The sequence below is a fragment of the Prosopis cineraria genome, unplaced genomic scaffold, assembly GCF_029017545.1.
Source record: "Prosopis cineraria cultivar Desert tree isolate PC_DT_omini unplaced genomic scaffold, ASM2901754v1 PC7, whole genome shotgun sequence".
In the NCBI taxonomy this organism is placed as follows: Eukaryota; Viridiplantae; Streptophyta; class Magnoliopsida; order Fabales; family Fabaceae; genus Prosopis; species Prosopis cineraria.
The window spans coordinates 18,842,139-18,854,109 of NW_026555338.1; the positions used below are offsets into that span (position 1 = coordinate 18,842,139).

The 11,971-nt window shown below is 31.2% G+C and overlaps 1 protein-coding gene across 2 annotated transcripts; it reads left to right on the top strand.

Annotated features, from left to right (window-relative positions):
• The first annotated feature begins 676 nt into the window (after positions 1-676).
• LOC129315761 (uncharacterized) lies at positions 677-9,268 on the top strand. 2 transcript variants are annotated; one of them, XM_054959779.1, is made up of 6 exons: positions 677-1,368; positions 1,540-1,672; positions 3,075-3,213; positions 4,461-4,497; positions 6,872-7,163; positions 7,723-9,268. In XM_054959779.1, exons 1-6 carry the CDS (start codon positions 1,186-1,188, stop codon positions 7,764-7,766), a joined length of 828 nt encoding a protein of 275 aa, XP_054815754.1. In that variant the 5' UTR covers positions 677-1,185; the 3' UTR covers positions 7,767-9,268. The 2 variants fall into 2 exon arrangements, with proteins under 2 accessions (XP_054815754.1, XP_054815755.1); XM_054959780.1 differs by having other exon boundaries at positions 678-1,368; positions 7,703-9,268.
• The last annotated feature ends 2,703 nt before the right edge of the window (positions 9,269-11,971 follow it).

Consider the following 11,971-nt stretch of genomic DNA (forward strand, 5'->3'; position numbering starts at 1 on the left):
ATGTTGGAAGTAGCGGAGTACTTCACTTTTAAACCCAACAATGCTTAAAACTTAATTAATCAGTCAAGTTAATTAAAATTTATGGGCAAAACTTATATGTTTAAGTTTATATACTTCATATACTCTTATCCTATAAAATTAAAATAAATAAATTTTAATATATTAATAATATTAATAATAAAAATTTATTATATAATAAATAATTTATAAAAAATACATCTGTCTTGATTTAATTAAAAATATTTTAAATATATAAAATTAGGTGGATAAGTTTTCACCTAAGACTATTACTGTTGATTAGAAAAATGATGTTTTATCGTAGCCGTAATTAATGATTTATTAAATATAAATTTAAGAGGATTTAGATAAACAAGTCATTAGCCTAAACGCATGCTGTGTCACTTCCTCTGACAGGGACTCAATAGAGAGACAGAGACAGAGAACAGAGACTTGCGCGTGGGAGTAGAACTTGCCCCGCATGAAACCCCAAAACACATCATCATAACCCGCCAAATGGTAATCATCAGAGCGTGTGTACCACGCGCCATGATGGGACGTGGGGGAGGTTGCTATTCAAATAATGTAAGCAGGTGGGGCTGTCGTGTATATAATTCATGTCGGAACCTCTTTCCTCTCTTTTTCTCTCTCCCTCTCTCTTATCTTTTGCTTTCCCTCTCTCTCTCCCCCCCTCTTCCCTCCTAATTTTCTCTCTCACCCTTTCTTTCCCTCTTTTATATTTTGATCTCTAACCTAATTCTCTCTCTCCTCTCTCTCTCTTCTCATCCATTCATCAATATCATCCCCTCCACCACCACCATCCTCATCTCTTTCTCTTCTCAGAACCAGAGATTTCAAGATCCTCAAAATCTAGTGGGTCTTTCTCTCCCTCCTCTGCTTCACCCACATAGATCTGTCTCTATACTCACAACTCACTCAGACACACACTCTCACACACAGTCACACATACAGGACAACTACTTTAATTAGAGAGCATAAACCAAGATCATCATCATCCTCCTCATAATCTTCATCCATCATCAGAGACCAAGAGTCAAGACGAAGAAGAAGAAGAAGATCAGTGTTTGTTTGTTGTAGCTAGGGTTAATCTTTTTGTTCATTCATCATCATCACCGATCAACGACGAAGTGTTAGAGAGAAAGAAAGATTTGATCAGATTGATCAAAAATGACTCCGGCGAATTTGGCAGGCCAGTTTGGTGACACGACATACACCAAAGTGTTTGTAGGAGGGTTGGCTTGGGAGACTCAGAAGGAAACCATGAAGAAATATTTCGAACAGTTTGGTGAGATCTTGGAAGCTGTCGTCATCACTGACAAAGCCACTGGCAAATCTAAAGGCTATGGATTCGTACGCCTTCTTCTTCTCCTTCTCTTTCATTTTCCATTCACATTATCACATGTGTGTGTGTGTATAGCCACCACTAGATCTCTGCAAGTTGATATTAATGACTTAGTTTCAATTCTGTGTAGTCTTCTTCTTGTGGTGACGATCATGATTGTGGAGATATTTCCATTTTAGGTAACTTTTCGAGAACCAGAAGCCGCCATGAGAGCTTGTGTGGATGCTGCTCCTGTGATAGATGGGAGGAGGGCTAACTGCAACCTTGCTTCTTTGGGTGTCCAGAGATCCAAGCCTTCAACCCCAAAGCATGGTCTGTACACACACACACACATATCTATATATGTATATATGAATGAGTTTTCCTTATAGTGTCTCTAATAATAATCATCTGGTCTGACATGATGGATAAGATCTGATGAGGCAAAAAGCTTTATATGTATGTATGTATATATATATTCCTCTAATTCAGTTTGTCACTGTTCAAAAGATGCTTTCATTCTTCTCACTCCATTCCTGTCCTTCATACCCAGTTTTGATGGATATTCTCTCTCTCTCTCTCTCTATACACACACACACACACATATATATAAAGCTGGCTAGTTAGGTTATTGTTGTATTTGGACGAGTAACAGAGACCAGGATATATGTACTTAGATCTAAATCTGAACAGATGATCACTGTCAAAAATATTCTGTGGTAAGGGCAGTGGAAGACACACAAACACACAAGTGTTTGTTATTACTACAGACTGATCATGAGTTTGTTTCAAAATATGAATGAATGAATATTCCTTTCTTTCTTTTTTCCTTGTTGATTTTCCAGAGTGGAAAGTTCCATTCTTCTGTTATCTGCATGTGCATTTATTCTCTTCTCATTTACTGATTCTCTCATTTCTCACTAACTGACATTTCATACACCGTCTTGTTTCATAAAGATTCTTATCTAATTCAAACTATAATCCCACTGACATGTACACTTTCATTTATTTGCCAACTTGTCTGTGTAGAATACCTCTCCATCACAGCTGTTTAATCACCTTTTTGAGATTTGAAAAATGTTAAAGTCAGTATTAATATTTATGATTAAAATAATTGTAAGTTACTTTAATTGCTCCTATATATATAGATGTGTGACATCCATATTCTAAAAGGAACATTGCTATGTTTTTCTTTTCTCTCTTTGTTTTTACTGAAATTTTGAGGTTAAAGATCACCTAACCCAGTTGAACAACTCGAATATATACATATATCTACTCAGACACATTCACACTCACACTGACATTACTTTTTTCCTATATATATATATATATATATATGAGACTTGAAGCGAATTTATATGTTAATGTACAAACAACATTGTATCTCGTCCTGTGTTTTTATAGAATTTTGATTCTCTACATTCATGCATTCTCAAGGGAGTGACACAGAATATGCAAATGTATGTGAGGGCCTACATCTATTTTTTATTATTACAGTCAAATCAAACACACACACAAACATGTCAATGCCAGGTCGAGCCCAGGACTTCCTTCCAAATATGGGAGGTGGCATAATGTCACTGGGGCAGCTTGCCGTTGACAGAGAGCCTACATCTTATATCTTTGCATTGAATGTGTTTGTGTGTGTATTTTCTCTATGTATCTTTAATTTCTCCGAAGATATATGAATTAATTTTGTGAGTTTGAAGTAATTATTAAAGAATTGAATTTACAGGAGGAGGAGGCAGGAACTTTAGGGTGATGGGTTCGTTTCAGACAGGGTTTGGAGGAGTAGGATCAACTTTTCCTTCTGCAGCAGCAGCAACACTTCCTCATTATGCTCTCCAGCAAGGAACACCTTATAATGTTTATGGGTGAGAAATTATGACTCTCTCTCTTTCTCTCTCTCTATGTGTATATATATCCTAATATGAAAATTTGGACCCACCAATTGAATTGGTGAACTACTGTTAAACTAGCATCTTATTTAATAAACTACATGATTTTTGACTCTTTGATCTATTTGACCATTAATTTTTGAATTAGTATTTTAATTGATTAATAGTCGATTCAATTTTCAATATCTTGATGTATATATATATATATATATAGCATCATATAACTCTTTCTCTTTTCATTAATGCATGTTACTATATATAGCTTCTCTACTTCTCCCTCTCTCTCCCCCCTAATAGTCTTCTCTGTGAGTCACATGAGTGTACTGACGTGGGGAATGGCACGTGCATTGCCAACTCATAGATGCACAACGAAATTCCACACTCACTTCATCACAACACAACACATTATTATTATTATTAATATTATTACTTTTACTACTTGTTAGGCTTTATCACTAACACAAGCACGCTATGGTATTATATATATTGCTAGCTAGCTCATATCTATATTCTTTTATCATTAGAATCAACCTCCACATGATTGTTACAGCTTTTGTGCATTCAACTCTCTCTCTCTCTCTCTCTCTCTCTCTCTCTCTCATAAAGGACAAAGAAAAGTGGAACACACCCATGTGTAGAGTGTAGACCAACTTTGGTGCATGAAATCATTAACATTAAACGGTGACCTGGAAACTTCAACATCAAGTTAAATCATTTGGAACAGGAAAACCCTAGAAAAACATTCTCATTAGTTATTTTGCTAATGTACGTTGTTTTAAAATAGTTTTATAATCACCATGTTTTTGTGCTTATTGACAGCTTATATATTAATTATCAGAAAAATACGTCAGATAAATCTCTCCCCCATTTTTACTTTTAAAAAATAAATATGACAGTTATTTTTTTGGATTTAAATCTCATCAATTGCTCAAATTATAACAAAAAAATATAATTATGACCCACTTGTCAGCGCGCGCGCGCGCGCACAAATATATGAGGGTATTAGAAGAGCATTTCTGAAGAAGCTGCGCTGTGAGCATGATATGGAAAAGAATGAAAAAAGTTTAATAACAAATAAAATTTTTACGAACGTATAATTGTATGATTTTGTCTGCTTTATTTTCAATTAACTTCATTTTATGTGCTTAACGAAATGCTTAATTATATTCTTTTCAAATTCTAATTACGTTCTCTGATGTTACATTTATGATAATTATTTTCAGGTACTCCCCATATTCGCCGGACTACACTTACCCTACGGTTTGTATCTATCTATCTTTCTTCTATATATAATATATATATATATATATATATAATATATTGGATTTAAATCCTTTGAGGTTGGAATTGATGAATTTCTACAAAATTTTTTTCAGTATTTTTACTTATTTTATTATTTTTGATAAAATATAAAGTCTTTTCTTCCTTTCTTAAGAAAGAAAACTTCATAGAAATTCACCAGTTCCTAATTTTAGAGAATTTAAATATTTTTTTAACATGTCTCTTTGATTAGGTCTGATTTAAGCATTCTATTTTTTTTTTTCATTTGATAATGATCTCTTTATTAGTTTTTGTCTGCTTCATAGCTTTTTATAACTTAGGATGCGTTTTTAAAAACATACCTTTTACGAGACAACAGCTTTTGAATTCTCTTCTAAAAAGCTTTTCACTGTATTACTATTTCTTTCTTTCTTTTTTTTTCTAGGATCCAGACAATAATAGTGCTTAATTCTCAATCAATTAATTATCTTGTACGAATTGTGCTGATAAATTGTTTTTTCTTTCGCCTTCTAAAAAAGGCCGTTTTCAAATATCGATTTTAACGCACTAACTTTAAACTGTATAATATCAACCTTGAAAATAAATTCTTTGGTGTTGATCATTGCAACTTCCAAATTAAAATTGTTTTAAATGGTTCATATTTTTTAAATAAATTTTTTACCCAAAATATATTTTATTTTAAAAGAAGAAAATGCAAAGTAAAAATTAATATTTTGATTATAAATAAAATTTAAAAATAATTATAATTGATGTAAATGAAATTAAATTTAACTTCATTAAACATGCGCATGACCAATGCAAATTAAAGTATTTAGAATTAATTTAATTTATTTTTAACCCAAAACAGACATCATTAACCAAAATTTATATCAAAGATATTTTTATATAATCACTTTCAATGAAAATTTTATCACTAATTATAATTTATTTTTTGATCTCAGAGAAATAATTTGATATTTTACAATAAAATAAAAATGTATTCTTTAATTTAATAATTATTTTCAAAGGAATAATTTATGCAAAATTTAAAGGAATGACTATATTGTTTGACGATGAGGAAGATGAAGAGTAAAAATAAATATTTTTTTGGTTTCCTTTGTTTAAGCGAATAGTCATTTTTAAAAGTATTAGTTATATTTTTTGGCCAAAAAAAGTATTGCTTATAATGTTATATTTGTATATTTATTTTAAAATAAAAGTTTGAAAATAATGTTATAATTAATCTATCATCTTATAATTTAAATAAAATATTTCTAAATCTATAAGTACAAAATATATAAAAAAAAAAGTTTAGATCATTCTATACTTATAAATTATTAATAATTCCACTTATTTCAAAAATTCTTTGTAAATTCATGCATTAACCACTCTACTTCATCTTAATGCATCTTTAACAAGAATGCAAGTGATTATCCAAACTTCCTCAGATTAATTTCAACTATAAATGCCAGTATACGTACAATGGGCAGAATATCAAACCCATGAAAACTTCGACAACTTGTATCTTGTCCTTCCTTTCCTACACAAAACTCCATTATTGTACTTTAAATAGTGTTTATGTTTGAATAATATTGAAAGTGATTGTCTCAAAACAATAATGAATGAATGAATGAATATATATATATATATATATATGAATCAATCAATAAAAAAAATAATTAAAAATAAAGTAACAAAGTGGTCTAAATCTGTTCTTACGTATCATTCAGTACTCTCTTTTACCTCTTTTTCTTCAACATGAACAGCCATGCTTGTGGTCCATTATCACCCACCACTCCCACTTTCCCTCTTTTCTAGTTCAAGTTGGTTTTGTGCTTTAACTATTTTTTTATTAATATTCTTTTTTTCATAAGCTATTTTTTCAATTAATATTCTTAATTCTTAATCATCTCTCATTTACATTCATGTTGTGGTCCAATGTCATATAAGTCAACCTAAATTTGTTTCCATGACATAAATAATAGTCTAATGATTTTTTTAAAACAATTTTTTTCTTTAAACAAATGACATTTATATAACCTCTTTATATTTTGTTTACAAATTATTCAGTGTAACTGGTTTTCAAAAATATGCACAGTTTTTCTTAAAAATGGATTTTTTTTTTCATTTTATAACATATCAGATGAGCTTGTGTAAATTTCATATATCAGTTTCAAAAAAAAAAAAGTGTTATTTACACGACTAAAGAGGGTTTGTGTAATTTATTGTTTACTTTGAAAATTGAAAATAAAAAGAAATTTCTTATAATTCAACTAAACTAAAAAAAATATAATTCACGTACGTAGTTTTTAAACTTCTCACATGATATTCCTTAATTTTAATATATATTAATATAAATAACAAATGCATGCAGGGTTACTATAGTGTGTATGGAGGAGCAACTCAGTACCCACTGTATGGAACCGGACCAGGAGGTATGATGACCAGTGGTGCGGCCGCCGCCGCAGCCATCTACCCATATCTCCAGTTCGGAGAAGGGAGCGGCAGCGGCGCCTTAACCGGAGGCTACACTTCCGGCCAGGGCTACGGGGTTTACTACCCACCACAGCTCTTTCAGTACTCTCCCACCATTACTTCATCTGCTGGGTATGCCCAGCACTATGGTCCACCTATGTCTCTTGCTCCTTCGCCTGCTTTGCAATCAGGTTTGTACTCATTTTTCTAATAAAACCAATTTCATGACTATAATCCTCATTAATTTTTCTTTTTTAATTAAGCTTTAAAAAATTACTACACATAAATAATACTCCCCATATCTCAATTTATAAGATATTTTTGGCATAATTGCATATATCAATGAAGTTCATTAAATAATTTTTTTTATAAGAGAGGTTATTTAGTGAATGAAATAATGAGGGTAGTATAATATTGGAATATCATCAATAATGAAACCTTATTATTTAAAACAGGTCTTACATTTTGAGTTCCAAATAACTTCAAAAAAAAAAATATTTTATAAAATGGGACGGAAGGAGTACTGTTTAAGTTGGCTAAATACTAAAATTGACATTGCATATTGCTTTTTTTTTTTTCATTGGGGGAACTAATTAGGTTGAAAATTTATTATGAACAGGATGAAACATATTCAGCTATGCCACAGACTAACTAAATGAGGGTCATAATTTTTCATCACAATAGACGATAAGATATATACAAGTTAATGAGACACTAACTTCTTTGACAGTGTGTTTTGCTGTGCCGCAGGCGTGAAGATGGCTCTTCAAGCTCCACCAATTCCTCATCGTTAGAGAGACTCATCAAATATTTTCTAAGAAACTTCTTATCATCAGTTAATTGCTTCTCGAGGTTTCCATCATCGTCGTCGTCGTCGTCATCATCAAAAAAAAAAAAAAAAAAACCTTTAGCCTAACCATGGTGCTTCTCTCTCTCTCTCTCCCCACCCTCTCTTTCTTCACTAACACACCAAAAAGTCCATCAATGGCATTCATGGACTTTTTCCCACACATACACAAACAGCTTTAGCTCCCCAAAGGAGCTAAACCTGTAACTTCCTTCAATTTTGAAGAGTCTCATGCATTTCCTCCCTCACATTGCATTTTCTGAATCTAGGGTTCTTCAGGACAAGAACCTGAATATGTAAATTCATCATCGTCATCATCTTCACCGGCTCAGGCTATGTTGGAAATAGCCTGCAGGTTGGTATTAATAGAGATTAGGGCAAAACTCTTGTTGGCTCAGGAAAGGGCTAATCAGTGAAAGTTTTAAGGAAAAAGAATTGTAAATGATCAAGATCAGTAATCACAGAATCAATTTAGGACAGTTAAGAGGCAAACAAAATATTTACTTATTCCCTCCAATTGCTGCTTAGATCTCACCTCTGGGATGAAGAGGAAGGTTTAGCAATCGTGGGCAATGGATGTCCAAGTTTTTTGTATGGTAACATCTAGGGTTTTAGGCTTAGGGTTAGGTTTAGGGTTTTAAATTAGTATAATATTATTAGGTCTCACGTCATGAAGATCATGTCTTTCTAAATGCTTTACCAACTTTAATTTTCAACTTTCATGGTGGTAAAGGGTTTAACCAAACCAATAAGTCGTCTTCTTTCTCATCCCTTTGGGTAAGGGAGAGAGAAAATATTAATCTCTCATCATTAGTACTAATTAACTTCTGTTTAGTTTTTTTTTTTATCTTTTTGTAAAAATTCATTGTGCCTGAACTATGGGAGTTTAGGTCCAATTTTCACTAATCCTTAGGAGGGATAGTGTTTTTTTAGGGTTTTTGGTAGTACATATCATCATCATCTTGAGAAACAACATCAGTGGATGTTTGTTGATCTCACTTTGCATGAAACCCTAGGGAGATATTTTGATTCCCTTTAGGGTTCTTCACTCAGTCACTCACTCACTCATTCACAACTCACTCACTCACCAACCATGGTTAGGATTTAGAGGTTTAATGTCATCTTCTGATCTTTGTCTGTCTATCTCTCTCTCTCTCTCTCTCTCTTCCTCCATTTATCTCTCTCTCTCTATCACTCTTTTGCTACTTTCACATCATTAGAAATGGACCTTGATACTTCTTATTAATTATATGCTTTAGTCTATGATTTGGATTGTAATTAGGATTAATGTTAAGGAGGAAGAGATTGTCAAGAGGATTCATTTCTCATCCCTGCATGTATCATGCATGCTTTGGTTGAGAATGGATTAATTTGCTGCTACTTATTTCACTAAATGTTTTTAATTTCAGACCATATCTATATCTCATTATGATGCTTATTTCTTCCTAATCTCGCATACATTCAATTTGTTTCATGCATGTTTCACCTAGATCCTGATCCATATTCTTGTGGTCCAGATCTTATTATTTTGTTTATGAATTTTCTGAGTTAAAAGTTAGGTTAAATTGCAAATTAACTATAGGTCCAGCAGTGTTTGGGACCCTCAACTCATTTTTTGTGCAAAGTTACCTTTCAACTTTTGAAAATAGTTAAATGTCACCTCTATATTAACAAAAGTTAATTTTAACCATTGGTTAATCAAAAAAGTGACAGAAAAAGACTTCAAAAATTATAAAAAAAAGGACTTCTTTTTTTTTGTGATTTTTGAGTCTTTTTTTGGTAACTTTCTTAGTCATTTTATATAATTTTCTTGATCATTTTTTATAATTTTGATGCTTTTTTTATTTTTTTCATTAATTAATAGTAAAAGTTTACTTTTATCAATAGTAGGGTTGAAATTGTACTATTTTTAAGAGTTGAATGAGAACATTACACTAATAACAAGTTTAAGATCCAAACACTTCATAAGATTGATATAGTTATATAGTTAAAAGATTGATATTATTTTGTGTTTTTCATTATTTAAGATTAAAACATATTAAAGTCTAAAATAAAAAATAAAGAAAAATCTAGATCCAAATAGGCGGACATGCTCTAGATGCAATCAGCCAATCTCTACACATAAAGGGGGGGAAAAAAACCAAATTGACTCTAGAAGCAATGAACAACTACTTTCTTAAAGAGCTTTGGTGGGAATATTTTCTTTGCTTTCGCTCCAAGAAAGCTAATTACTTAGCAATGACTAAAAGAAATATGCTTCCATCTTGTAACAGATGAATTCGACATATCACTGTCATCATTATTGCTATTCTGTTCACAAATAGAAACTCTCTATCTCTCACACACACTGTGTGTGTGTAATAAACATTCTTGGTAATTAATTAATATAATCAGTAAAAAATATTTCAATGTTGAAGGATGTTACATTATTTATTTTGATGTCTTTGTATAACAAAACTTATGGATTTATGTTTAATAACTTTTTTGTTCAAGTGTCTCTATTAGTTCTGCATTAAAGTCCACACTAATGTGTCAAAATTTTTGTTCAAAATTACGTTAAAAATTATCAGGCATCTCTGATCTTGAACAAATATATCATATCTGTTCAATTTAGATAACATACATGCCGTTGAGTAACTCTAATGGTCTAGTGTTAGATTAAATTTTGTTTAATTTAATTAATAATCATGTGGATTGACATTAATTTATTATGAGAATATTTAATTTACATTCTAAGTAATTAGTCTTGTTTTGATATTAAGCACATAACAAGCGGGGCCTTGTTTCCATGTGTGTTGTATCATTGGTTGGGTCCCATAATCCTATTTAGGTAGAGGCTCCTACCTACATCTCTTTATCATAATGAGACAACAATAGAGAAAATGAAGCCTCTCTTCTTGATCGCTGTTGCAATCCTTCCCTATTCTAGATAAAGCTAAAGGGAATAGTTAGGTTGAAGAATCTACACCTTTCTCTCTTTGTCGGGAGATCATTTATGAGTACTTAAGTACGTAAATTACTCGTGAATCTATAAATTTGAGATCCTACGTCTAGATCAATGACGATTTATAAATAACAAGGATGTAAACGAACCTTCTTTTTTTTTTTAAACCAAAAATTTAAGTGAAGAATTGAGTCTTGGGGCTCATCAAAACTAGAGCATGTTTTTAGATTTAAAAAGTACTTATGAAAGTATTTTAAATTATCCACTAACAAATTATTATATTGATAGCAGAATTTAATTTTACAACCTTATAAATTTATAGGTTAAATCTTTACAACTAAATAAACTTTTGTTAGTGTCAACACACATTTCATTTCAAGAAATGATGCGATTCATGTATATTGTTGTAATATACTCCCTCCTTCCTAAATTACAAGATAATTTAAAAAAATTAAAATTTTATCAATGAAAGTTCATAGTTTTTTTTAATAAGTTTACAAAGTATCATTATTGAGTTTTATTGGCATGTATAATCTTATTTCAAATTGTTTTATAATTTAAAACGGAAAGAGTATATTATAATTTGAGGATCTATGTTGGCTATTATATTGATCCAGCGACTGAAAAATTTTGTAAGATACAAATAGCTAGAGAAAATAACCTATCAGAGAGCTTCTCGAATTTTCCTGCAAATTAAAAAATGGTTAGTAGTTGATGATCATGTATTGTTTGATTATTTTTTTCTTGAAGCTTGTTTGTTGGGTTCATAATTTATAAGCTACTTTTAGGTCAAATGCGTGTGTCTGTGTGTGCACGCGCGCGCGCTAATAATAGTAATTATTTCAAGTGAACACAATGGAGTCGAGGCCGTTTGATTAGTATAGTGGTTTGATTTTCATGTTTGTTAGACTAATTCGGTTTGAAGCAACTTAAACAATTTATTATACTGAGCAAGTTGTCTATATATAGCTTGATGAATTGGAGCTTAGTTTTTTCTTTCCCCTCGAGTAATCTCTTTGCTGCCTTTGTTTCATTTTTTTTTAATATTTTTGAATTATTTATATCAAATTTTCACTGTTTAAATTTATTTGTATATTTTTTTCTTATTTTGTACTATTTTAATTAAAATATTAAATTCCAATGTTAATATTTAATTTGAACAATAGAACAGGATGAACCACGTGCAATTGATTATAGGCATTTAGTCT